The 27,953-nt window shown below is 38.5% G+C and overlaps 2 protein-coding genes and 2 non-coding genes across 4 annotated transcripts; all 4 read right to left on the bottom strand.

Moving 5' to 3' along the window:
* Window positions 1-137: 137 nt before the first annotated feature.
* LOC121527284 (glycine--tRNA ligase-like) lies at window positions 138-12,492 on the bottom strand. The gene is made up of 17 exons (XM_041814186.1): window positions 12,321-12,492; window positions 10,126-10,227; window positions 9,934-10,036; window positions 9,713-9,854; window positions 9,525-9,613; window positions 7,493-7,569; window positions 7,225-7,370; window positions 6,989-7,138; window positions 6,745-6,907; window positions 5,134-5,298; window positions 4,934-5,041; window positions 3,718-3,863; window positions 3,539-3,624; window positions 3,346-3,455; window positions 3,135-3,228; window positions 741-931; window positions 138-648 (listed from the first exon to the last, which is right to left on the bottom strand). Exons 1-17 carry the CDS (start codon window positions 12,363-12,365, stop codon window positions 535-537), a joined length of 2,031 nt encoding a protein of 676 aa, XP_041670120.1. The 5' UTR covers window positions 12,366-12,492; the 3' UTR covers window positions 138-534.
* A 2,623-nt stretch (window positions 12,493-15,115) lies between these two features.
* On the bottom strand, window positions 15,116-26,769 carry LOC121527646 (glycine--tRNA ligase-like). Its single transcript, XM_041814671.1, has 17 exons — window positions 26,483-26,769; window positions 26,047-26,148; window positions 24,299-24,401; window positions 24,050-24,191; window positions 23,584-23,672; window positions 22,901-22,977; window positions 22,661-22,806; window positions 22,402-22,551; window positions 22,128-22,290; window positions 21,582-21,746; window positions 21,395-21,502; window positions 21,130-21,275; window positions 20,962-21,047; window positions 20,763-20,872; window positions 18,116-18,209; window positions 17,823-18,013; window positions 15,116-15,619 (listed from the first exon to the last, which is right to left on the bottom strand). The coding sequence occupies exons 1-17, from the start codon at window positions 26,729-26,731 to the stop codon at window positions 15,494-15,496; spliced, it is 2,247 nt and encodes a 748-aa protein (XP_041670605.1). The 5' UTR covers window positions 26,732-26,769; the 3' UTR covers window positions 15,116-15,493.
* LOC121527755 lies at window positions 23,766-23,899 on the bottom strand. Its single transcript, XR_005993434.1, has one exon. It is a non-coding gene; the product is annotated as a small nucleolar RNA SNORA84 (small nucleolar RNA).
* LOC121527756 lies at window positions 25,449-25,581 on the bottom strand. Its single transcript, XR_005993436.1, has one exon. It is a non-coding gene; the product is annotated as a small nucleolar RNA SNORA84 (small nucleolar RNA).
* Window positions 26,770-27,953: the final 1,184 nt, after the last annotated feature.

The following is a 27,953-nucleotide window of genomic DNA, read 5'->3' as shown; positions in this document are numbered from 1 at the left end:
TCTGTCACACACTCTACAATACACTGTCAAACAACACACAGTGCCGTCTAGTGACAGCAACGCAAAATACAATGCCTTGAAATGCAAAGTAAATGTTACAGCTGAGGGTTCTGTAACAGTTGAACACAGAAAAAAGGTCTGAATAATGTGTTTTATTCTGCTAAAAATATCCAAAGCATACAGTATATAGATGTCAGTGAAATTAAAGTCCATACATGGCTGTATTTACTTCCTGCGTTAACATCGTCAGTGCTTCACATCCATAGAGAGCTTACAGTTGCTCAGGTGACAGTGAGGAGCGAGTCCACAGAGGACTGATGTCTAAGCCCTAGTTAGCATGTTTGTGTATGCTTGAGTTTTCCTCCTATCAGTGTGCAAGCTCAATCACAATCATACATCATAATCATACATCCCATGAAAGAAATAGTTTTGACCGTTGTATAAAAGCGTATGATATTCACAAAGCTAATAAGCTCTTTGTTTTAAAAATATTGCTATTTTTGGGATGTAAAATTTTTATTGAGTCCCAGTTTGTTACTCCTTCTTGCTGCTCTCCTGTCCTTCAAAGATGGGGTACTTCTCCTCCACCTCTGCCCATGTCAAAACACCCAAGGCCAGATCTCGAACAACCCCTGGCAGCTCAGAAATCTGCAATATATTTTGTGTATTAGAGCACAAAAAACACCAAATGTGAAACTGTATTCATATTTTTGCTGATTAAAGTTAGTGGCTCGTTCTACCTCAGCCCTGATCTGCCTCATAGAGTCGCGCTCTCTCAGCGTGGCGGTGTGAGGCGTCTTCTTCACTGTGTCAAAGTCGACAGTGATTCCAAACCCAATGCCGATCTCATCCCACCTGGCGTAGCGCCTCCCAATGGATCCTGAAGAGTCATCCACTTTGTGAGACACGCCATTTTTAGTCATGTCCTCAGCTTGAAGAAGACAAAGAAAAGGAAAAATTAGTACCCAATTTAAATACACTAATGTTTAAAGGCATTAAACACACAGTGCCTATAAAACTATTAAACCCCTTAGATGTTTTACCTTTTCATTGGTCAAGATAATTTGGATTTCTTTATCAAAAGAATTACAAAAACCTCTTTAATATCAAAGTGAAAAAGGATTTATGCAAAGGAATGTCAATCAAATAGAAATATGTAATGTGAAACAAGTGATTGCATAAAAATTCACCTCCTTCAAGTCAGTATTTAGTAGATGCACCCTCGGCAGTAATCACAGCTCTGAGTCTGAGTTAAGTCTCAATCAGGCTTGCACATGTGGACACTGAAATTTTACTTCATTCTTCTTTGCAAAATTGCTCAAGCTCTGCCAGGCTTTCTACTTGCCTCTCTCCCACAAAGCTTTGACTGATGAATAACACTGGGCAACAGTTGTTGTATGCAGAGTCCCTCCCATCTCAGCTGCTGAAGCTTGTAACTCCTTCAGAGTAGTCACAGGTGTCTAGTCATAGGTGGCCTCTCTCACTAGTCTCCTTCTTGCACGCTCACTCAGTTTGTGAGGATGGCCTGATCTAGGCAGATTTACACATGTGCCATATTTCTTCCATTTCTTGATGATGAATTTAACTGAACTCTGGGGAATGTTCAGTGCCTTGGATTTTTTTCTGTATCCATCCTCTGACTTATACTTTTTAATAAACTTTTCTTTGAGTTGCTTGGAGTGTTCTTTTGTCTACATGGTATAATGGTACCCAGGAATACTAATTGAACAGGGACTGAACCTTCCAGGCACATATGTATTTAGACTACAATCACTTAAGACACATTCACTGCACTCAGGTTATCCCCATTTCACAAAGAAATGTCGGCTTGAATTAGGTCAGTCACTTTATGCAATCACTTATTTTACATTTTTACATATTTCTATTCAATTTACATTACTTTGCAGAAATCTGTTATCACTTTGATATTAAAGATTTTTTTTGTAAAACATTTGTCAAAAAAGCCAAATTATATTGACCATGAATCATTTATAAAACCAATTAAAGGGTAAAACATCCAAGGGGTGAATGCTTTTTATAGTCACTGTATATACTGTCTAAGTCCATAGGTAATATGTTAGCATGTTGTTTTTGACAGGCAGCACATTGCGGTGACAACTGTGCTTACATAATTTTTGCTAGGCCTTCTAATATCTGAAGCTTAAAGTTTTCCCTCCTGTAGACTACTAATCTTGCAAAGCAGATGGATACGCCTGTTTCTGTGTTTCTCACTGGCGAATCCATCCTGCAAAGCTCCCGTCTGAACTGATTGGGCCCGGTTAGAAAGTGACAGGACCAATCAGCGACGAGGGGCAGTACTTTCTGGCGCGGCGGAGCCGTGACGTATACAAGCAGCAACAAGAGACCGGTGCAATTATGATGGAAGACATTAGCGTGGATGCTGCTAAAGCACCAGTTTTATCAGAACTTGATGACATTTCTTCATTAAAGGAAGAACCAAGAACAGCAGTGAGCTGTTTTCGTTTCAAAAATGACAAAAGTCCTGTACTGACATGTCTACATTCGCCATGGTTTGTGTTTTGCAGTTCTGTATGGAGTTTGCTCCTCGATAGTGGCTACGACACGTGTTTTGTTGCTCTGATTGGCCCGTAAACATGTGACAGACAGAATGTCCATCCAATCACACTCCGAGTTTTTTTTTTAAAGGCTCTGCCCTTTCCCAAACGCTGTGTGAGTTGTTTTCCAGATGGGTGCGTGAAACAAATCCATTTGGTGTGCCATGGTAGTAGACTATTATATTCTATATGTATTTAAAGAAAACATTGGAGTTGGCCACTCAAACATTTACTCTATGATAGAGACAGTCTCGATGCTATCTGAATTCTGTTTGTTTACATTGATAGTGGCAAACTGCACCATGCTGTTTGAGCTTATATAGTTATATGTTATATATAATCAGGAAGAGTTTGATTGTGCTTTATAGACAATCTAAAGAAAGTTGTGTCAGATAGGAACATTCAGTACATACTCCTGTCTTCCTTTTCCTGTGCAGTGCAATCATGTGATACAGAAGTGGTGCTAACTGGCTAATTTTACAGCCAAATGTTATAAAAGAGTTTCCCAAAATGTCAAACATTGTCTTCAAGCTAACTTAAAGCTGAAATAAGACTTACATAGCTTCTGAACAAATGGCCCAAACTCTGGGTTGTGGCTCAGAGGAAGGATGGAGCATTTGTATGGAGCTACATTAGGAGGAAAGCTGAAATACTAGACAAGAAAAAGACAAAAATTGAAACTGAATTTTAAAAATTAAACATCATAGGAAGAGTAAAACTTATCAAAAATGTGAAAGTTCCTCATTGTTTTGTTTTTAAGCCTTCTTACCACCCTCTGTTCATCTCCCTCCCGGACGTGGAACGAATGCTCGAAGATAGAGTACATGATCCTGCCAATGCCAAAGGACGGCTCGATTACATTGGGAACAATCTCCTCCACTGTGGGAAAAAAGAGAAGGTTATTTTCCCACATGAACGAGTCACTGTGTTAGCTCAGGGGCTTGTTTGGTGTCAGCTCTTACCATGCAGAGTTTTCTGGAACCTCTTCACACCTACCATGTCTTTGGTTATCTTAAAAGTCTGGCCTCCTGTCTCAATGCTGAACTCCCTACACACATTAACACAAAAACAGAGGATACATTTGGAATATATAGAAAACAAAAAACATAAACCTGACAGATTTTTTTAATTGTAACATTACCCTTTCTCTTCAAGTAGCTTCTCTTGATCAGTGATGTAGCATTCATCACAGGCAGCCATGTAATCCAGGATAATCTTAGCATCCTTCTTGTAGGTTGTTCCAATGGGTCCTCTTTTAGGGTCGAACTGGACGACATTTACAACTTTGTACGGAAAAGTTAAGGAGTAAAATGGAGGAATATAATTTGCTAGTATAAACAGTGAACAAATTAAAGTTCACCTATTACGCAAAGTGTACTTTCTCAGGCTTTTCTAGCAAAAATATGTGCCCCTGGCCTGTTCACAATCCATCAAAGAATAAGACTGACACCCCCCCACCCCCCAAACCACCCCCCAACATTTCAGAAAATGGCACAAGTTTTTGTTAGAAAAGCCTGAAAAAGTGTATTTTGCAAAATATGTGACCTTGAAATAAATGTGAAAGAGACAGAAAGGTAAAAATTGGCAAAAATGGGTTAAAAGTGGCAAAAACTAGGAGAAAAAGTGGCGACAAGTGTTTACAGAGTGGCCAATATGGGTACAAATTTGGCAAAAATGGATTCAAAGAAACAAAATGGGGCAAATATTGGTTAAGAAAAGCCAATAATGGGATAACATTTGGCAAAAAATGTTGAAAAGCGGTAAAAAAGTAGCAAAATGGGTAAAAAGAAGCAGAAATGGATGAAAATAGGCAATGTTTGGGTCACAGGAGCAAAATTGGGCAGCTAACATAGCATGGAGGGGTTTAAAGTAGCAGAAGGAGGTTAAAAGTGGCAAATGGCAAAAATCTGTTTAAAGAGGCAAAAATGGGTCAAATGTAATCAAAACTGTGGAAAAATGTGCAGAAACAGTGATGAAAAGGGGTTAAAAAGTGGCATGAATGAGTAATTTGAATATCAGAACCCACTAATAGTTCAACACATTTTTCAGCTCCAAAATGAGGTAAAAGTTAGTCTGGATTCTAGCACCAATGCTACTCACCCAACACACATGCACTGATATCATCAATAAATCATAACTGGGGAGGGTCTCAATCTCTGGGTTTGTCAGGGACTTAGACAATTCTGTGGTTCGGCCTGGCAATGGCGAGGCTTAGTTTTACTGAGCTTTGGCGACTCCTAGTGGAAATATATCTGTTCAGACAACATATCAGACAATTTTGCAGGATGCCTGTGCCCAGTTGGATTAATTGCAGAATGGATGTTTAAATTCTTAAATGTTATCTCTCTAAAGGATATGGGTTGCTTCAGGGGTTTTTCAGCCACCAAAGCGACCCCGGTGGCTCTGGTGTGACATGACAGGTCATAGCAGGAGCGGTCAGCACAGCCCACGATCTCTATCCAGCCCTGAGGGAGACAAACAAACCTGTCCTGCCTCATGTTTTAACTATTTAACCTCTCAGTTTGAGTGTATAAATAAAAGAGAGAAAAGAACATACATAGGAGGTTTTGGACTCAGCGTCCCAGCAGTCACAAGCGTAGTGAGCCATCTCATTCTCCATGTGCTGACGGAAACGCACTTTATCTTTGGACAGACCCACTTTGATGAGGTAGAGGTAGATTCTTCCAATGAAGTAACCCAAAACGGAATTATTTATCACACCCTAAAGCACAAGAGAAGAGGTTCACAGATGTTGTGATGACAGTGAAACAAATATATCAGTTACATTCATTGTTACTATATTGCTATAAAAATGGATGATGTTACGATTTCTTTTTATAATGTCAAAACCACAGTAACATGTTAATATTCATACTACTGTTATTTCAGAATCTCCTTTTGTAAACACATTTTGATAAGATGCCAAACCAATTTGATCAATCCCATAGGCACGTGAAGCTTCTTAAACAATTTGTTGGACACAACAGACGCCAAGGGTTCCTCTGAACTAGGTAGCTAAAGAGCCTTTGCCTATTTTGCTCCCTGGACCTGGAATAACTTGCGGAGCATCTTACATTTAAAAAATCTAGTCTCACGGGTTCATTTTAAAACTATGTTAAAAGGCCATTTGTGACTGCTTCATTCAGCTGCTTTTATCCTTTTGTCTCTCATGTTTGACTTTCATGTTTGCTGTATTTGATGTTATTCTGTTGGACTACCGGGTTAAATAAAGTTAAACAGGAAAAGAGAGTTGAAAGAGACAGTCTGTGTCTCAGCATGGTGCCAGCCACAACACTGTTATGCCTTGAACACTGGATGTCATGCTTGTAGTAAACTATTACTAGAAGCTGCTGTTCTGTTGCTGTATCTCATTCAGATTTCGGAGTTCTTAGTCGTGATTGACCACAATTATTCCCACTGTATTTTCTTTTGCACAAGCTCTCCCTGTAACAGTGCAGCCCCACTGAATCAGCACTGCACAGCTCCCTCTGCCTCTGCAGCTTGCTTCTTATTTTGAATTGTGGACCATTCAATAAAATGTGAAGTCTGTGAGGTGTATTTACGAAACAGTGAACCACCTTTTTTCATTTCATGGATGAATTGTACCTAATCAGGGAGAAAAGCTGTTGAAAGTGACCTTCCTACTTTGTGCTGCAAGTAATCACAGAATGCTTTCTGGTATTTTTAACAGCTTTTCTCCCTCATAATGTAAAATTCATGAATGAAACAAAAAGATAAATGTACTTTTTCTTAATATAGCACACCTTATGGAGTGCAGTTCGTTGTTTTGATTGGGAGCCCCCTGGTGGTGGAAGTTACACTCAACGTTTAACAGTTTTGACTAAAGCAGATAATTCTTGAGTAAAGAGATGCCAAAGTAATTTATTAGCCTCTACAGTCTATTTAACTATGCTTCTGTGGGTGGATGTATGCTTAACAAACAGCTTTTAGATGTGATACAGCCCCCATCTGGCAGTGGGACAGCATTACAACCAGGAGCAGGTAAAAGCAATGGAAACAAAGCACCACCATCACTTTGAATCTTAAAACCATGACCCATCTCTACATTTTATTATTGAATGAGGGTTAACTTTCAACAGTTTTATTGTCAGTCTAAGCCCTGGTATCTTTTATATAATAATCATAAGACACTGTAATTATTTCTGACCTGCTCCACAGCATCTCCCAGCCTCATGACCTGTGCAGGCTGGCCGCTGGTCTGAGCCTTGGAGGAGAACAGCATGATCTCCAGGTCTGCCACGTTTGAGAATTTAGGGTGTACTTTTTCATTGGGGTCCACAAAGAACTCGATCTCTGCCATGGTGAACTCTCTGCAAGAAACTTAAATTGAAATTCCACTCCACTTTTGTTAGGATTTGATTTAAAAAGGTGGGATGTTGTGACACAGATACCTGACACGGATGAGTCCAGAGCGAGGCGAGATCTCATTCCTGAAGGAGTTTCCAATCTGAGAAGCACCAAAGGGAAGTCTCCCCTGGTTAAACTCCAGCAAGCGTTTGAAGTTGAGAAACATTCCCTGAGCTGTTTCAGGCCTCAGATATCTGCAAAGAAATTAAAACCTGACTTTAACACATCAACTACTAATCAAATGTTAGACCTTTATGATGGATGTTAAACTGATCAGTACCCAGGGGTGTTCCCTCCCGGTCCGATGGATGTCTGGAACATCAGGTTGAAGGCGACAGGAGGTGTGAGGTCATTTCCTGTGGAAGGGGACTTGACGTTGTATTTCACAAACAGATCAGCCAGTTCCTGCTGGGTGTAGTTGTCCATCTGGAACAAAAACAAACACTCGAGGACTGTTTCCAACCAAGTTCTTCTGTACAATAAATCCAACTATTTCAGATATGACTGTGTTTGTGAGTGTGTGTAAAACAGTATTGTCAAGCTCTCACCTGAGTGATGACATCTTCCATCTCAGCTGCCTTCTCTGGTGAACATTTCTCATCTTTAATCAGTTTTCCCAAGTGAGCTGTGAGGAAACAGACAATCTAATAGTTGCTAGGGTGATACAATCAACAAAAAGACTCAGCAACACAGTTCAAGTCTAAAGGTCGCAAAATTTCCAAAATTTTCTCATGACACTGTCCTTAAAATGTAAAAGAAAATTACCTTTAAAGCCTAGGAAAATTCACCACAAACATTCCAAAATATTTCCAGAATAAATATATCATAATTTAAAGAAAAATTCCAAAAAAATTCCAGGCAAACTTTCAAAAATATTCAAAAAGAATTCATGAAATTCCATTGGGAACTTAAATAAAATCATGAATAATTCAAGGTTGTTTCTATTGAATACACACACCTACAGCTGACAGAGATTAATATTATTATGATATATCTGCAAACTCTCCAAGATTCCTCAGGATATTCTGGAAAAATTGCAAATTTTTAGAAAAACTTCAGGCGGCATCCCACAATATTTCATAGAAATGTCTGAAAATTCCCTGGAAAGTAAAAAAAAAAAAAAAAAATCCAAAGAACATTTTCTCAATTTCCCGAGAAAATCTTGGGAAGCCTATCAAGGAAAACTTTCAAGAAAATTTCTAAAATTCATTAAATAATTTTTAAAAATTCCTGGGAAACTTTATAGAAAATTTTAAGAATATTCCAGAATATTTGTGGGGAATATTCAGTGACAAGACAATTTCCCTAGGTGCTTGAGAAAATATCTGACACTTTCCTGAGAAAGGTCCTTTAAAAAATTAAACATATTCCAGAGTATTCTTTGGAATTGTTTGCAAAATTTTCTTTAAAATTCAAAAGAAAATTACGTTTAAAGCCAGAGAAAATTCTTAATAAACTTTCCAAAAAACTCCCAGAATTATTTCCAAAATTCCAGAGCAAACATTTTAAAATTGCAATTTTCAGGAAACATCCAGGAAACATTTCAGAATATTTCTTGGCGATGTCTGAAAATTCCCCAAAACTTAAAAATTCTTAATAAAATTTTCATCAATTCCTGTGAAAATTCCTAGGCCTATCAAGGAAAATTCTTGAGAACATTCCAAAAATTCTTAAAATAATCCAAAAAACTTCTGGGGAAAATTTCAAACCATTTTAAAAGATAAAATGTCTGATAATGCATCAAACAAAATAGAATATAATTCAAAGTGGCGGCCTTGGATATTTTCCAGAAATCCTCACTGAAACTTTTCAAAAATCCTACACAGTTGGATGTCAGTTCAATTTTTAAACACATACATTAACAGACAGACAAATGAAACTTTGACAGTGATTAAAATATAGTCAATATTAAATACAAAATATTCTTTGCATTCTTCATTGGACTTTGTTTTGCAAAAATGTACAGAGATGACATGACTGATTATTCCAAAGTTTAAAACCTAAATTTATCATGTATAGACATATTTAGATCCAGATTAAAAACCCTACATCAGCACTTTCTTTCATCTTCCTTTGCATGCTTCTGCAAGATGTAAAAATGAGTTATGTCACTGCACACCTTACATACTCCATGTGTTCATGTCTGTACTGACAGAACGTAGAGTAAGGAACACCAGAAAAACCAGTCACTCATGACACTTGAACTGGTGCCCCGCCCCTGCCTCCACCACTCAATTTCAGCTCACTGAGGATGTTCGGCTAAGGCAGGTAACAACCTGCACACAAGCTATTCTTCAGGGAAGAATTTGAAAAGAGGAAATATTTCAACAAAATCTGGAGGGGTATTCTAATCTATGATTCTGATTTTGTAAAAGCAGGTTTCAAATAAATGCAGAAACATTTCAAAGAATCATGCATTTGGCCTATAGATTTTATAGTTAGTCCTTCCTTTAGGGGTGAAATCTGACACCTTCCTAGCAATGAAGGTAAATAATGGAGAGCTGGTGGAGGAGGTGTTGGATGAGGTGGGTCTTATTTAAATCCTTTAGAAACATAATGATGAAGGAAAAAAGAGGTCACCTTTGAGGAGGTGGTCAGCGCGGAAACAATCCCCCGTTTTGGCATCTTTCACCATGTAATCAGCAAATTTATCCACATGACCTGACGTCCTGCAGGGAGGCAGAGGTTTAAGACAAGTCTAATTCAATTTCGATTTGCATGAAAACTTTAAATAATAATAAAACAAATGAGGGGGTTTTGTCATCTACTTGAGGACAGGCTCTGGGGTGAGCATGGTGCAGTCGATCTCCAGGATCTGCTCCTCATGGACAAAGTGATTCCTCCACTCCTGCAGGATGTTGTTCTTCACAGCACAGCCCACAGGGCCAAAGTCAATCAGGCCGCTGACACCTAAGAAACAACCCCATCAAAGATTAGTCCATGCATACTCCCTGTGACTTCAATTCAAGCATCTTCATCATTCCTTTACCTCCATAAATGGCAAAAGCCTGATCGTAGAAGAACCTCCTCTTGAAGGTGTCCTCCATCTTTGCTCTGTCCAGCATGTCATCTTTGGGTTGCAGGGCGAGCTCCTGCACAGGAAGGTGAATTATTATATGTTAAGCCAACATTACACATACAGAAAGTGAAACAAAGAGCTTCCAGCCATTATGAAACCAGCCTTTGCTTCAAGGATCTTCTTCCTGGCTTTCAGCTCAGCAACGGCCTTGCTCATCTCCTGCTCTGTGGCGCCTTTTTCCTTCAACTGCTGCACCAGATCACCCTGAGGACAAATACCATTCTTTAGCTTCATGTCACACATACAGTTAGACAACATAGCAGCTCATCCAGTAACCCTTTCACACTGAGTTTTTATTCCTATAGCAGCTGGGTAATAACTCCAGTCTTTAAGATAAAGGCATATTTTTTAAATGAGATAGGGTAAGATGATAAGTCTTTTAATGTTGATATGATTTATTTGTGATAAACTCTGGATTTCAAATGCTGTTGTGAAGAATTTTGTACAGTGGTCTGGAGGTGCAACAAAGCTTGAAATAAATGAAAATTAACCAACATTCTTACATTTCATAAAACAAATTAACATGTGCGTATTTACATTCTACAAGGCAAATTTGTAAAAGGTCCACTTACAAAGTCTCAAACCCTTTAAAACAAAAAACTTTTTTTTACATTTCATGAAACATATTTTGAATAAAAAAAAAAACAAAACAAAATCACAACTTGTAGAACACTTACAGATATACGACTTTGTTCCTTTTTTTAAAGTTTTGTAAAAGTGTTTCAGACTTTGGGTTTTATTTCTACCTTTGTAAATTCATGTTAAGTTTCTAAGAGTGTTTAGTACTTCTACATCTGACTTTGTAAATTTGTTTCAAGTTTTGTAAAAATGCCACACTTTAACATTTTGTATTGCACTCCCAGGCCACCATAGTTTTGTACTTAAAACAATTTTAAGATTGCAGCCTATGACATGTTTTTCCTCATCCACAGATAGTTACAGAGCTCTGTGGCTTTCAGTGGAAACTAGCGGAGAATAAATTGGTAAAATGTGTGAACAGGTATGTGTTCCTATTAGCTTTAACTCACTGCTAGCTCTATGACAGCAAGAGTTTTAGTCTGCCTTCCAGTTAAAATATTCTTCACACATTCATTAATGTGTTAACATTTTAAAATCAAGATTTATGTCTTTATTTAGTGCATTTAAAAAATTCTTATTGCATTGACCACATGCTTTATTGTCATTTTACAGTGCACTTTGGTTAAGCCACAGCAGCATCTCCTTGCAGCCACAGTGATGTAAAATAAGTCCACCACTGCTCCTTTATGCCTGATTTTGGTGTATGAAAATCACAGGCAACTCAGTAAACAAGTCAAGCATCTTCTCCCCTTTTGTTATCAAAAACCTACCACTCAGTTATTTTCCCTTCAATTCATAACAAGTGTCTTTTTCCCTGGTTAAGCTATAATTCTGTCTACCTGAATTCTGTTATGCTCTTTTGGAATAAAAGCAGGCCTGCATCGAAACAGGAATTCAAATGCCCATGTTTTCAATTTTACACAAGACAAGAAAAATCCAAAATTAAAACAATTTTAAATGCAGAATAGAAAGGGGAGATTAATCTTGATTTAAAACTCATATTATTTGACAAACCTTTCTGAATTGTTGCCAAGATTTTTGCACAATTTAGACATTGTGTGGAGATTTGTCTGCAAATGTTGGTATAAAAATAATTAAAGGATTCCCAGATATTTGATGTAGGACTTCTATTTATTCACGTTGGTATGGTAGCTGACAGGTTTTAACGGGGTTTGCATTTTCACTTAATATTACATCTTAATTTATAATTTTTGTGTTTCAGGAACCTTTTTTTTACTGAAATGACTGATTAGCTAACTGTAGTTTTTAATTGTTTAATCCAGTTACGATTCATTTAATATACTATCAAAGGAATAAATTGCAATTTGCAGCCAGAACTTTTAACTTTCGCTTTAGTTTTGACCACATCCGGTTTGTATTGCTTAGTCTTTTGGGGGAAAATGTGCATGTTGCACGCAATGTAGAATTTTGCCTGGAAAATCTGACATTTTTTTTTATGATGGTCAAAAACTAAAAAAGCTAAATATAGTTAGTCCCTGCTTCTTATATGCTACTTTTCTGTATGGTGGTGTAATTTCTTTAAATCATTACAGCTGAATCTAAACGTAGAAATAATCTTTTGGTTTTTCAATGAACAAACTAAAGAAACAAGTCTACGGTGCATTAGTAGTCGATATATGCTGCAAAAGTGGACGCTGTCCAGCTTTGGTTTGTCTCTCTCGGTTTTGGCAGGTGAGTAACCTTTCATAATGTCTCACCTGCTCCCTCACAGCTTTCCTCAAAGGCGCCAGTGCTTCTTCCATGTTGACACGTATGAAGGCTTGGAGATGCTCTTCCCGCGGTCAGACAACTGTCTGGAGTCGATAGAGTCCTTCTGGTTTTGTTACAGAGCAGTTTCCTTTCTTAGAGAGAAGGAGGAGAAGGGAAGAGGGGGAGGCGCGTGTTTCTGAACATTATGTATTGTCGGCTGTCGAGTCTGAAACCAGGGCTTTTTGTTGCATCATCCAGGAAGCTCGCGCGAAACTTTTATTTTCCTATAAAGACAGAACAGAGGTGAGTAGCCACTCCCTTAGACACTGTAATTGACCTTTTATTGACCCGAAGGTTCATAACCAGGGCCGTGTGCAGGAGCTCTGGGGCCCATGGAAATTTATGAGTCCCACCACTGCCAGAGCCAACCCCACACAATGACTGTAACCACACCTCCCTTAATACCTGTTGAAACGTTTATTAGAATAAACTTAGTGTTACAGCGTATAAAGTGGGAACCAAAAACCAAAAGTGGACGGAGGGATTTTTTTTTTCTCTGCCACATCTCCAGTCATTTATCATCATCATACATACATGAAGGTTTTAATACACGCTGTTACAGTAAACTGACGGCCTCTCTCTGATATTCTTGCCTCTAATGCACAAGAAAGTACAAGTATTAATAAAGCCTACAGAGGAGTTTATAGCAGTCTCTCACAAAATTATTATTAAGATAACTACTATAAATAATAATGATAATAGTAGTAATAATAATAATAAAAGTTCTGAACATTGTAAAAACTCAACATATACCAAAAGCTGTCTTTGCAAAACTGATCTTTGCTTCAAAGATGGTGCACTGACATGTAGTCAGTGAATGGGTTAGGGTTAAGTACACTCACCCAGGTGACCCAGCTGGGGATGATCAGGCCCCATCCTGTGTTAAAGTAGCACACACTGCCATATGTCAACCCTCTATGAGATTTTAAAAAATGTGCAAAAAAAATCCCAGTGAAATTTTCCTAAAAGACATTAACCAGAAAAACCAAGAAAAACTTCTAGAAAATCCTCTGGAACTTATTTGAAACTTTCTAAAAGTTTTAAGGAATATTCTGTGTCCAGGAATATTATTCTCAACGTCCTGAAAATTTCCAGGAAAATATATGAAATTTCCCTCTAAAATTCACCAGAAACTTACCCTGAAATTCCCTGAAAATATCCACCAAATTTCTTGAAAATTCCCTTAAGATTCTGAGGAAAATTTACCCAGAAATGTGAAAAACTTAAAGTATATTTCAAGTACAATTGCTAAGTAAAATGCTTCTTATCACCAGTTCTGCATACCCGTTTTAATCCCAAACCTTAGTTTTTATATTGTTCCTGTTTTGCAGTGTAGTTTCTTTTTTTATTTGAGTGATGCAAGACAGAACAAGACAAATGAGGTATAAAAGAAGTATGGATGTAGGATATCCATAGGTAAAGGAATAGTTCAAGAGGAGAGGAGATAGAAATAAAAAAAAACTGACAGTAAATGATAAAGAAATAAAAAGGAAAACAAATCAACAGGGCAGAAAGGGGAAAAACATGGCAATAATAATGATAAAAAATAATAATGATTTGCATTTGGATTCTATTATTAGTGTTATATTTCACCATACCATGTTCATTCTCTGGTCTCCATTTCCTCCCTCCCTTTTCTTTTTTTAAAGCCCCCCCCCTTTATAATTTTTGTGGATATATGACGTTGAGGTAACCCTACTACAGTCACTCCCTGACCCTGTGGAGAGGCCGATGGGTTCACCCTTCGACAATTTGCCATCTAGTTGAGCTTCCAGACCCAGAGGGAGGGAGTCTGCTCATATGGGACATTTCATCTCTTCATGAATCACTATTTAAGGATAGGCATGGGGGGGGGGGGTGTACCAGGTGTACCAGGGGAGATTAGAAAGGACTGAGCATAATTATGACACAAACTGTGATGCAAAAGTACAAGATTCTATGTTGAGGGGGAAGAGAAACAGTGCAGTGTTGTCTCTGAAGTCTTTCTCAGAAGTCAAAGGGATTTGTTATAAATCCCACAAGTAATATTGGATACTCTGGCACCACCTAGTGGTCAAAACTCGTGCTCAACATCTGGCGGTTACTATAAGATCTTTATTATCCTACATTATATTACAAGTAATTCAGCTTCAAACATTTGCTGGACTTCAGATTATTTATTGCTGTGAGATGTTGGGAAGCCTTCAAAGTTAATGTTGACCTCGATATGATAAGAGCTTATCTTAAAGGAGTAATTTTGAAAGTGAAAGTGAGCTCCACAATAGAAACATAACATCCCTATAAATGACTTTTGAGTCAGAAAGTGAAAAAGCAGTAAGTGGATTTTCACTTGTACCTGTGTATGTGCATTCTGAGCATATATGAATAGAAATATAAGAAGTTTTTAGAGAAATAGTTTTCAAAGTTGTCCTGTTTTTTATAGGTGGAGTCAACTAAAGAACCAACTAAAATTAGACTGATTTGATTTTCTATTGGTAAAAGAGGAAAACTTCAGCTTTGCTTTAAAATGATGCAAAGAAAGCATTTCCCTTTCACATCAATATCTAAATCAGATTCACCCATCTCATTTTGCTGTTTAGTTCATGATTTCCTAAAAAACTGAGCTTTACTGGACATCCGATGGTTCCCTCTGTATCTGACCTGATTATTGTGGCTTGTGATTGTTGAAAGCAGAACCACTCGTGTGAAGGATTCATTTGGGAGTTCTGAAAACTTAACAGAAACATAACATTCATTGCCTGTGTCCAGTAAGTGCTGGTTGTTTTTATTGAAATTGTTCAACATCTCAATTCAATCTGCCTGAAAACTGGAATGGCGGAGGCCTCTTTCCACTGACGACAACAACCTGATGACATTTTCTCCCTTTTAAAACGTTTCCACATGGTCATAAATGGATGAAAAGTTGCTGATGAAAAAAAACATCAGTCCTGTGCAAGCTTTCCACGCTTGTTAGATATGATGAATACATGACATTTTAGTGATCGCAGAGGTGCAGAACACAAAGCTGGATTCGGTGCACCACTGTAGCTTATCACAATAATACAATTAAACGTTTCTTCCTGGTGATGCATACATAACAAGTCTGTGGGTTCTCATGAAGTAAGAGGCAGACGAGTGAGCTTTACTCCTCCACTGTGTCCTTCTTGCTGGTCTCCTGTCCTTCAAAGATGGGGTACTGGCTCTCCACTTCAGCCCAGCTCAACGTGCCATTAGACAAATCCCGAATAATCACTGGCAACTCACTGACCTGAGGAGACAAAATAAATGTTTGTGTTCAGTGGTATATTGTACTGATATTCTAAAAGTTTCTTATGAAATTATCAATTTTCTCAGCTCTGTTCAGGTCTTATTTTGAAAGATTTGCAGATCAGAAGACCATGAAGCATATAGGATGATTTCCACATCTAAAATGCCCAAAAGACAGACTGGAACTGCAAAATCTGGCACATAAAGTGCACTTTAAATACCTATTTTTTATCTACTGTAAAATCAGGTGTACAAGTTGCAGTTTTATCACCCATCTTTTCTTCTAAAACATTTGCTGTGGCTAATACAATAGGGGTGATGTGTACCAGTACAAACTGCTTAGGCACACAATGTTATTATAGAAATATAAATAAAGTACATTTACATTCAAACTTTTGTTATTAGTAGGCACAGACGAAGCTGTATTCCTGACACTGCGTCTTGTCTGTCCTGATTGCACTTGTTAGTGTGAGGATTCAGGCCGTGTGTGACCATCAGACCACAGGATGAGCGCAGAAATATCCAGTTTTGGTCTTTTGGCATACACACTTCAGTCGCACAGTGAAAGCTGAGATTAGACCACCAGAGTAGGATGCAATCAATCCAAGCAGAAGCAAGGATAAAACGTATCCCCCAGTGGGCTGAAAATTATCATCAGAGTGGGGGATATCAGAAGCAGAAGGGAGAAACCCCCCCAGCAAATCCCACACTGAAAACCACTTTGACATCACATGGCTCAGCCAAACTAGTGATGGAAAAGTAAATCAGCACGGCTCTGTTTAGCTCGGCACGGCCAAAAGTCATAGTGGAAAAAAAAAACATTCGTTGACATAACATACTAATAGCTTAAAGTCTCAAGTTGGCAGAAAACGTTTCTAACAGAAGTACATGAAAACTCAGTATAATGTGTTGTACTAGTGCACCCAGCACTTTAAAATGTGTTCACTCAACATCAATCAAGTCGGGTGTTTTACAGTAAAAAAAATAAAATCCAGATGGTACAGTACTTTTAAAAATAAACTATAATATGTTCTACTTTTATAATATAGAATCACACAAGTGTGCATCCTGAAGAGTCTCACACTGAAACAAATTGATTGCCATTAAGAATAAAAACTGACACGAATCCAATTTCAGAGACTGGAAAACAGGGATGAAGCGATTCACTCCAATTATGATATGCATCACTATTCTGAGTTAATCATACAGTAATTTGACAACTGTCTTGTTTCAAAGGCGTGACATTAAAGTCGACTTATGAGTAGATATCCTTTCATTTCAAATTATTCAACAATAAAACACTAAATATGCCTTTCCTAAGTTTCACCTCTCCGTTTAAGGAGTACTTTTAATTTTAATGGGGTATATTTTATCGATGCATGTTACTGGATTTGTGCCGATGTCAGAATATTTGCAAAATAATTTAAGCCGACACAATACCAATATTTAAATGTAGTTTGTATGGCCAGTATCTACAGCTGATTGGCTGATTAATATGACCAAAATATTAGTTATAAATGTCGGGATAAAATGTTCATATCTACAGAGGTCTTTAATTCCCCTGTAAGAGAAAGCTTGCCATCCAGAGGTATGTAGTTTTTCATTTTAGTGGCTATAAAATCAGAAGGCTCTGTTACAGGTACTTATTTTTAACACATTTAAAATAAAAACAGCACAGAGCTGTTGTGATCAAGCAGAGAACTTCCTTCATTCATCATGTGAGGGAAGATATCTGATGCTGAATTCTATAATGCTGTGTTTCTCAACCTTTTTTCTATCAAGACACCCTTTCAGAAAAATTTTAAATCATCCCAGTCAGCATGTGCTGATAATAAAATGAACATATGACATCCCTATGACTGCTCTAGATTTGTGTAGTATTAGAATTATAAATCTCAAAAGCAATATCTAAAATGCCAATATTTTCAAAAAAATGGTCATGTAGGCCTTTAGAAGCACACTTATATGATTTAGGATGCCTGCTGAACTCTGAAAAACACAATTTTTTGCACAGTGTGTAGTGTTGCAAGCCTATTCATTTACTGATTCTGACATGGTAGCAGGAAAAGGCCATATGAGACAAATGTGATGCTGGGATAGCAGATAATCTGCATATTCATGGTAATCCTTGGTTGAATTTCATGTATTTTGAAGGCACTCTCATTGAGAAAGGCTACTGTATAAGAAGGAATGTTGTGGTGTACCTCGGCCCTGATCTGCCTCATAGAGTCACGGTCTCTCAGTGTGGCTGTGTGAGGCGTCTTGTTCACTGTGTCGAAGTCGATGGTGATGCCGAACGCCACACCGATCTCATCCGTTCTGGCGTAGCGCCTTCCGATGGATCCTGAGGAGTCGTCAACTTTGTGGGACACACCGTTTTTGGTCAGCGCCTCAGCTGAGAGAGAAAAACAGGAATAAAGTTCAACCCTGCAGCAGACGCACATGATGTTCTCCCACAGAAATGGATCAAGAATGTTATCATTATATGGGAACTTACATAATTCCTTGACAAATGGCATAAATTCCTGGTTTTGACTCAAAGGCAGGACGGAACATTTGTATGGAGCTACAGTTGCAGGGAAGCTAAAGTACTGCAGAGAAGAGGAGGGAGAAAAAAGCTTTAATAGATGATATCAGAGTTTTGCTGACATCAAACATGCAGATATTCAATTATTTCCAAACCCATAATGGCCTATGCTGACATTGATACAAATGTTTATTCACACCGTGTTTACTTTTTTTCTTGTAAATTTATTTTTATTTGAAAAGGCAATATTACAAAATGTACATTATCCCCAACATCTCCACAGCAATACATTTTCCAATTTTTTGTTAATCTAAGCACAGGAAGTTACAAAATTAACCCACTTGGTCAGGGTAGATCTGCTCCGTCCCTAAGTTCTCAGTCAATATTTACAAATTTGTCCATCACTCAATCTGTTTACAGACCAGTGTTAATTTCGTCGACTAACACCATGACTAAAAATTTTTGTCGACAGCCTTTTTTCCATGACAAAAACTAGACTAAGACTAACAAAAATAGATCTGTGATGGCTGAAACAGACAAAAAGTAACTGTAGTTTTCCTCAAGATGACTAAAACTAGACTAAAATGTAATGAAGTTTTCATCAAGCATTCAAAATCTGTTTTTTTCTCCACTGTGGGTAAAACTGTCAAAAAACAATGCAGCTGTATCTCTTCTGCCCCCCACATTAAAAAGCAGGGACCCCAGGTTTGGCAGAGTACAGAGAACACCCTACCATGATTTGGTACCAGATTTAGGCAAGAGATGCTTGGACTTAAAGTAAAGAAAACATCTGAAGACTTTTTATGGACTAAAACTAGACTAAAATGTTCTGAGTTTTCATCGACTAAAACTAAAAAAGGCAGAACAGACTAAAACTAAAAGACATTTCATCTAAAGACTAGGATCAAAATTAAAAATAGTTGTCAAAATTAACACTGTTACAGACTTTTCGGTAACTCTGTCAAATAAAAGAAAAATTACAAATAGATAGAGAACAAAATTAAAAATAAAAAAAATAAACATCTGATCTGCATTCCAGTGCATGCTTTCCTTTCTGCTGTTAACATATTAAATCTGAGCCTTTCTAGTTTTCTCTTATCCCATAAAGTTAACATTTAGACTACTTACACAAGAGCTTTGGGAGCTTATAACAGCGATGTTACCCATTCAAGGGGGTAGAGAAAGTATGAATGGTCAGTTGGAGTCATACAAAATTTGTACATATTGGTGCAATAAATTCAATCCACGCATCCAGATTTGATTTGTTTTATTTTTATTATTCCATTGCATTCTTCTAATGTAGGTGGAGCTATATTTAACAATTTTCTTATAATACATTTTGTTCACACCGTGTTTTCTTTGTGAAGAACACCACTACTGGAACTGATCTCTTTAGAAACTGGTTCTACCATCAACTACAGATGTATTCTCTTTCAAATAAAGACATTCAGTAATAAAAAAAAACCCAGTTAATTTCTTCGGATTACATATTCAGTATAATGCTTTTTGGCACTAAGAGTCAAACCAAGCTCTATCTGCCTTTTGAGAGCTACGATGGTACTGTAGCAATCCTCTGACAGACAGTGCGACCCTTTTTCAGTTTCATAGTTCAAATTAAAATAGTTACTGTCCTGACTTAACAGGTTTGTAGGGTGGTTTCCTGAGACAACCCTGAGATACACCACAAAAGAACTCTTAAGCGTGAAAAACAGTAACTACTTGCAGATCAGTCCTAAAACTTTAGTCCTAAGAACACAGTTTAATGTTGAGGGAGTGAGGATGGAAAAAGAACAAAACTTCAGCTGAGATAAAGTAGGTCTGTTCATTCTGCTTCACACCCCACAAACTTAAATTTACATTTATACATTGTCCCAATATGTAAGGCCGAACTATCAGCTATCAGCAGGAATTTTCATCTGTCAATAAAACTATTTAACCTTTAAATTATCTGCCACACACCCCTAATAGTTAAAGATTTAACTGTTTTGTTCCTTAAGTATTTGTAGATCACTGCAGACCCCATTCATGAACCAGTTGGACTCCAAAAACTGTAACTAAATTAAAAAAACAGCCTTCAAATTGAAGGCAGTAGATGGTGAAAGTACATATGAAGACGGCATGTGGTTAACTGAATAAGGATGACTTTTGTACTCCTTTTAGCAGGCTACACTGCCCTCTATAGGAGGTCCTCATACACTACAAATCTTAGTGGACAGCCTGACCACTAAACCAGCTGCTTTATCAAAACAAAAAATGATTGGTTTTGGCCAGTCTCTCATAGATGATCCGTACCAGCAGCAATAAATAAAATAATTAAATTAAACCACAACACCTGCCTCATAAGCACAGAAACAAGGACGTCTTATGCGTCTAACATTGGTTCTGTACACTGCACAAAAACATCAGAAGCATCCCCACACCAGATGTTGCTTTGCAATTTAGCATGTAGGAGTTATAAAAAGTCATCAAATAAAGGTTTCTGTAAAGCTGCAGTGCTTTCACATACTATCAATCAACAATTTTGACAACCCTAAGCTAGATTGTAGTTAACATGGATATAATGTCAATAATATTGATGATCACTCAACCCAAGGTGTATGTATTAATCAAGACTTACCGTTCTTTGCTCGTCGCCTTCTCTGACTTGGAATGTGTGTTCGAAGATGGTATACATGATCCTCCCGATGCCAAAAGACGGCTCGATGACATTTGGAACAACTTCCTCCACTGTTGACGACAGAGGGCTGGTTTGTTATAGACTCTTTTGCCCCAAGAATGCAAAGAAAAACAAAATAACATTCATGACTCAATCTCACCATGAAGAGTCTTCTGGAACCGCTTCACACCAACCATGTCCTTTGTGAGCTTGAACGTCTTACCCTCCGTCTCAATGGTGAACTCTCTGTGGAGATGTAAAAGTAAGTCAGTGACTGTACTACGAACAACAAGACATCTGAGCCAAGACTGTGGTTAAGTGCACTCACCCAGTCTCATTGAGCAGCTGCTCCTGTTCTGTTATGAAGCACTCATCACACACAGACAGATACTCCATTGCCATCTTTGCATCCTTCTTATACGCCTTCCCGATGGCTCCTTTGTTGGGCTCAAACTGGACGACATTTACAACTTTGTGCAGAGAAGTTAAGGAGAACAAATGCCGACAGATAAGACATCAAGCCTCTTACATTTACATTAGGAGTTAGGATTTTCTTTTCTGATTTTAAGTGGAGCAGCAGTAGAGCAGGATATGGGTTCTTTTAGAGGCTTCTCGGCGACCAGAGGGACTTTTGTAGCTCGTGCGTGGCATTTCAGATCGTAACAAGATCGGTCAGCACAGCCCACAATCTCGATCCAGCCCTTAAAGAAAACATCAACTTTGAGTACAAATGTGTGTCCTCCAAGATGGCACAAAAGGAAACCCAGGAAAAGAACATACATAGGAGGTTTTGGTTTCAGCGTCCCAGCAGTCACAGGCGTAGTGAGCCATCTCGTTGTCCATGTGCTGACGGAAACGCAGCCTGTCTTTGGCGACACCGACTTTAGTAAGGTAGAGGTAGATCCTCCCGATGAAATATCCCAGGACGGAGTTATTGATCACTCCCTACATGACGGAGATGATAAGAAAATGAAATACCACAGCACAGCAGCAAGTATCAAACTTACAAAATCAGTGGTGAAATTGATTTGCAAAGTTAAATCAAAAGTACAAGTTTGGAAACAAAACAGAGCAGCTAGCAGGATTTCAAACTCTACACACCAAGAACAGATGGCACTCAAATAGCTATACGGATGCACAGAGACTGCATCTTGTTCACCTTTGAAACTCAGTAGTGACTGTCATGCAGGAAGAACCTTTAAACCTTTCCTTTGGGGAGCCCCCCCTAAGGGATTCCGCCTTATAAACAGGTGTGTTTTATCTCAAAGTAAATATAGAAACAAATTTGTGGAGACCAAACAAAAAAGCTGCTGTAATGTTTCTGACCTGCTCCACAGCATCTCCCAGCCTCATGATCTGTGCAGACTGGCCGCTGGTCTGAGCCTTTGAGGAGTACAACATGATATCCAAGTCGGCTACGTTAGAGAATTTAGGGTGAACCTTCTCATTTGGATCCACAAAGTGCTCGATCTCTGCCATGGTGAACTCTCTGCATAGAAGAATGATGCATTTACAGCCCTGTTAGAGTCACGAATACAATCTGAATGGAACTCATTAAAAAAATCCTTAAAAAAAAATGGTGACATCAAAGATCTCACACCTGACACGGATGAGTCCAGAGCGAGGAGAGATTTCATTCCTGAAGGAGTTTCCAATCTGAGCAGCAGCGAAGGGAAGTTTTCCCTGGTTAAACTCCAATAGACGTTTGAAGTTTAGGAAGATTCCCTGAGCTGTTTCAGGCCTTAAATAGCTGCAGAACCACATTCAATCTATCAGTCAAAAGTTAACCTACATTGATTAAAAAAAAAACTATATATATATATATATATATCCATATGTAGTACTGCACCACATTTTACCCTGGCATGTTCCCGCCTGGTCCGATGGACGTCTGGAACATCAAGTTGAAGGAGATGGGAGGTGTGAGGTCATTTCCTGTGGTGGGAGACTTGACGTTGTATTTCACAAACAGATCGGTCAGCTCTTGCTGGGTGTAGTTGTCGAGCTGGAGAAAACATAAGAGAGGAAAAAGCAAGTTAAATAAGCGTCATTTTAAACTATATTTTAAAGCTTTTCAAGATTAGTTTGTTGACACTGACCTGAGTGATGACATCCTCCATCTCAGCCTTCTTCTCTGCAGTGCATTTCTTATCAGACATCAACTTCTGGAGATGAGCTGCAGGACAAACAGATATAAAAACAGTGCTTTAACAACTGTGGTAATAGCTGGTAGAGTCCTAAAAAAACAGAGCTTAATTTTTTATTCAATCTGAAGCTTCAAAACTAGCTTGAGACTAATCAGCAGGATGATTCACTTTCCTGAAGAATGGGTTTGAGATGTCAAGATGGCATCACTGGGATTTCATTTTCTTTGTCTGACATTTTCAAGTGTCATTTTGTCATTTCTTTTGGCATCTTAGCTAATTAGTGTACCAGTCTTTCAGGAGCTGACATTTTCTGCTTGTTTCTTGTGTTTTTCCACTCAGCTTTTTGGCACAGCTCCACTAGCTGTGCGTTTTTCTTAGAAAGCCCTGTGTGGTTTCAGCTGGTCTAGCCACTTCTATTCTCCCTCAAGCACAACGGTGATTCTCGGGAGTCTGGCCAACCAGCAGCAGCTCCCTCTGATGACAAGCCTGGACCGTGTCCATCTCTTCCTCTGCAGGATCTCATGAATAAAGAACTAAAGCTACAGAGACCTCTGCTGGAGGTTATCTTAAGGTGACTCATTTTGAAGCTGTAGAAAACTCAGGCTGTCTTTACAGACTGAGCAGATCAAAGTTACCTTTGAGAAGGTGATCCGCTCTAAAGCATTCCCCATTCTTGACATCTTTCACCATGTAGTCAGCGAATTTGTCCACATGCCCTGATGTCCTTAAAAAAAATAAATAAATAAAAAATAAAAACATTAATCTGATGCATTAATCAAACTTAAAGATTTCCTATCAATATTTAATTTAATCCAAGGTATGTTTCTGCAACCGGGCTATGGAAGGCTGCTATAGAGGCAGCTTCCATGCATAAAATCGCAGAATCAATATATGCCTGTTTACAAAACCCACAGTTCAGCATTTATGGGCTGACTCCAGGAACCACTAGGCACTTTATGCAACAGTTTCTAAAATACCACTGATTAACTACGCATCAAAGTACTGCGTATTAATCAAAAGAGGACATGATATTACAGGAAATTACTATAGATTCATTTTTCTCATGTATGATCACAATAACAAAAGTCTCAGGGCACTAACTTGAGAACAGGCTCTGGGGTGAGCATGGTGCAGTCGATCTCCAGGATCTGCTCCTCCTGGATGAAGTGCTGCCTCCATGCCTGCAGAATGTTGTTCTTCAGGGCACAGCCCACAGGGCCGAAGTCATACAGGCCACTCACACCTGAGAGGAATTACAGAAAAGTAACAAAACGCTTAAAGGCTACATATACAGTACTCTTAGCAGCAGGTAAAACCTTTGTTTTAGACAGTGAGCTGTTCAAGTGTTACCTCCATAGATGGCGAAGGCCTGGTCATAAAAGAATCGCCTCTTGAGGGTGTCCTCCATCTTGGTTCTGTCAACAATGTCATCTTTGGGTTGTAGTGCCAGTTCCTGCAACAAGATCAGAACAATCAGAACATTTTCCAAACATTTGAAATTTACTGTTGGGTCACAAAGTGAGATTAAAACAGTTGTTTGTGACAACCCAAATCAGTTTTTGAACATCATAATGCAGTTTTGATTCTTCTGAAAGACCTTAAATCACAAACTGAAGCTCAGAAGTTTAAATCTTTTGCCACTTTCAACTGCAGGCTGTCATTTTAACTTTAGCTAATTAGCAGGTTCAGCCAGCTTACATTACTTCTTGTTCATTTTTTTCTTATTTCAGAACAGGACACCCCTGAAGCTTTCAAAAGTTGTTACTTACACTTCCTGTTGGTCGCTCACTGCTTACATGAAAATGTCCTTCACAATCCTCCTTTCACTTATACACAGTGAATTTTCATGAAATATTTCCTGCTGCAATCACACACTAACCCCATCTAGACTTCACATATAAATTTTGCAGGGGGCTTGCTGGGAAAAACATCTGGGCGAGGATGAGGTGAAAAAATCCCTCCAATGGTCATCATCCAAAAAGGAGGTAGGTCTTTAACTGAGAGAGTTTGTAGCTTTGTCACACAAAATACTTTGCAATCCCTCTGTGTTTGTTGTAGGACCTTTGCATTACATTTCTGGTGCCATTTGGATCTCGAAACATAGTATTAGAGAGCCTAATCAACAGTCCATCAACTGGTATTCTAAGCAGCAATAGGCCTTTTCAGATTTATCTGCTTTCAACATATGCTTTTAATCATATGACCAAATATTAGTCTGTTTGGATGAAAAACTGAGCCCATAATTCAACCATGGTTGACAGACCTCTCCAGCAGCAGATGTGGCATATTATAAAATTTGAGCGCATTGCTGACAGTTACTATTCTCTGTTATAAAGGGATATGTTTCAGGGGAAACAAACATGGAGCACTCCCCAGTCTTGACATCTTTCCCCAAATAATCGACAAATGTGTCCACATGCCCTGATGTCCTCGAAAGATAAAATAAAACAGAACACAATAAATCTGAAAAGACGTCCAATCATTTACAATGTGATCCAAAGAATGTTTCTGCAACCGGGCTATGGAAGGCTGCTATAGAGGCAGCTTCCATGCATAAAATCGCAGAATCAATATATGCCTGTTTACAAACCCACAGTTCAGCATTTATGGGCTGACTCCAGGAACCACCAGGCACTATATGCAACAGCTCCTAAATCACCACTGATTAAATATACATCAAAACATATTAAGATGATCTTTGGTAAAGTGATATGCTTCAGGGGAAACAAACATCCTTAAACACATTTATAGGTGACAGTAATGACGTACATGCTGCAGAGAAGAGGTCCATTGTCATTCAAGTTCTTGAAGTCAACATATCTACAGACACTCTCTTAATCAAATATCCCCCTGATGCTGCAAGATCCACAACTCCAGTCTGTACCATTTTCTAGTCTGCCTTTTGTCAATAAAACGGATGAATATGAGTGAAACACCAAGTCTGCGCATGTTACTTTTAAAATATAACCATAACTTCAGCTCAGCCGGCCTAATTACACTATTTTTATTATATATGTTTTCAGCACCTTGGCAGAGAATATAAGGTGCATGATTCACTAAATTTCATTAATAGCATTACAATGTTTAAGTAAACTCACCTTGGCCTCCAGAGTCCTCTTCCTTGCTTTAAGTTCAGCCACAGCTTTAGTAACATCCACATCAGGAGCTCCATCCTGCTTCAACTGACGCACTAAGTCCCCCTAAAACAGAGAGAAGCCGGCTGCAATAACAGGGATGGATATTTTTGGCAGCAGCATCAGCCTGGCCTCTCTTCTTAACCCCACCCTGCTAACAAATCTGTGCAGCTGCAGCAGCAGACTGAAACGTGGCAAAGGGCGCAGACATGACTGCCAGCTAGCTAAACCTTTAGCTAGCGAGCAATGGCCGCCCTCATTCATTGACAGCTTCAAGAAGCCGGCCGGGTTAGCCGGAAGCTATCATACCAGGGAGTAACTGAGGTAGTAAAAAGATAACTAATCTTAAGGATACAGTTGATTTCATTATCAGTTGATAATTTGAGATAACAAATGTTACCTGTTCTTTGACTGCAAGCCTCAAAGGGGCGAGAATTTCTTCAATGTTGCCGTCCATGGTTTGTCCTTCCGCCACCTGCAGCCACAGGCTCTTCTGCTTCTTCTTAAACAGGCAGACCGACGTTGAAAAAGGTCTGTTTCTGGGCACGTAGCTGAGCAGCTGCCGAACAAACCGGACAGTGGACACCGGACAGAGGGCGGTAAGCTCAGTGCTGCTCCTCAGCAGTGCTGATGCTGCGCTCCGAAGCATGGACCGCCGTAATGCGAGAGGAGAATGATGAAATCTCTTGAAACAAGTAAACACCCCTTCTGTTCCGGCGAGGCACTTTCGCCACAAATGACACAAGCGTCTGTTGACACGTCGGCAGATTCGTCAATCTGTGAAACCAAAAAACGATGTTACATTGAATTAAATTATCTTTTCGTTTTTCCCCTTTATTATTATGGTCATTCGAGCTACTTCAAGTTGTATGGACGCCTAAATTATCTTTTCCCCTTTTATCCTTTATTTTTTATGGTTATTCGAGCTATTTCAAATTTTATGGACGCCTATCCGTGAAAATTTTAAAATATTGTTTAAAAAAACGATTATTTTATTGAATACTGACCAAAAAAGTCATAGGTTGTATTTTTCATCTCAGTGTCCCTTAGAAGTCATAGGCCTTTGTACTTATTAATTTGTATGTATATTGACATATTGAAATCAGCCAGTGCTTCAAAAAGTATGGGCCAGGGCCCAATGGTGGGCCCAGGGGGCACTGCAATTTGGACTTTAAGTCATAAAAATAATTTGAAAGATTAAAATTAGGTTTTAAATGATTGTTAAGTATTTAATCATGTGGTAAAAATTGTTTTGAGAGTCCAAGAAGAAACAAAACACAGCCAGAAGATTTAATCAACATGTCACCTTTTCAACATTTATTTTGTCTGATGTACAGAGTATGTCGTTGTTGTGCTGAATTGTCAGTGTAGAGCTGAATACTGGTGATGCTCCATTAGACGTTCAACTATGCTGCACATTACTGGAGAATCAACCTATTGGGTCATAACATACATCTTAATGGATTGACATTAGTTGAAATAATTCAAATTCATATTCAATTTGGGCTGTAGCAGTTTGGGCAAAGGCTGAACTAGACTATAAATAGGCCCACACACATACATGCACAGGCCCAAAGTAGAAATACATATGCACAAACAACACTGACATGCATTAATGGAGATATAATTTCCTTTGATTTAAACAAGTCTGTTACCTGTACTATGGCACTATTTCAGCTTTATCAGTTATAAGTGTGAAGTACCATATGTGGGGAATAATTTTGAAAAAGTCCTTTGTCAGAGCAACCAGTGCCCATATTTGCTTTTTTCACAAACAAATCAATACAAAGAGAGGTATCAAAGCAGCGGCAGTGAGCAATCCCTTAGTTTAACTTTTAAAAATGTCAGAAACGTAGTTTTACAGACCATAT

Source organism: Cheilinus undulatus, linkage group 19, assembly GCF_018320785.1.
Source record: "Cheilinus undulatus linkage group 19, ASM1832078v1, whole genome shotgun sequence".
Classification (NCBI taxonomy): domain Eukaryota; kingdom Metazoa; phylum Chordata; class Actinopteri; order Labriformes; family Labridae; genus Cheilinus; species Cheilinus undulatus.
The sequence above is the reverse complement of the archived record's forward strand: the minus strand, read 5'-3'. Positions and strand labels throughout refer to the sequence as shown.

Excerpts from the sequence above, each read along its gene's own strand:
- LOC121527284 (XM_041814186.1), bottom strand. The coding sequence starts at position 12,365 with ATGGAAGAAGCACTGGCGCCTTTGAGGAAAGCTGTGAGGGAGCAG. Across the intron at positions 7,570-9,524 it reads CGCTGACCACCTCCTCAAAG|CTCACTTGGGAAAACTGATT; the intron begins GTGACCTCTTTT and ends GTTTCCTCACAG. Across the intron at positions 7,371-7,492 it reads TGGAAGATGTCATCACTCAG|ATGGACAACTACACCCAGCA; the intron begins GTGAGAGCTTGA and ends TTTTTGTTCCAG.
- LOC121527646 (XM_041814671.1), bottom strand. The coding sequence starts at position 26,731 with ATGCTTCGGAGCGCAGCATCAGCACTGCTGAGGAGCAGCACTGAGCTT. Across the intron at positions 22,978-23,583 it reads AGCGGATCACCTTCTCAAAG|CTCATCTCCAGAAGTTGATG; the intron begins GTAACTTTGATC and ends TTTGTCCTGCAG. Across the intron at positions 18,210-20,762 it reads AAGGCGACGAGCAAAGAACG|TACTTTAGCTTCCCTGCAAC; the intron begins GTAAGTCTTGAT and ends TCTTCTCTGCAG.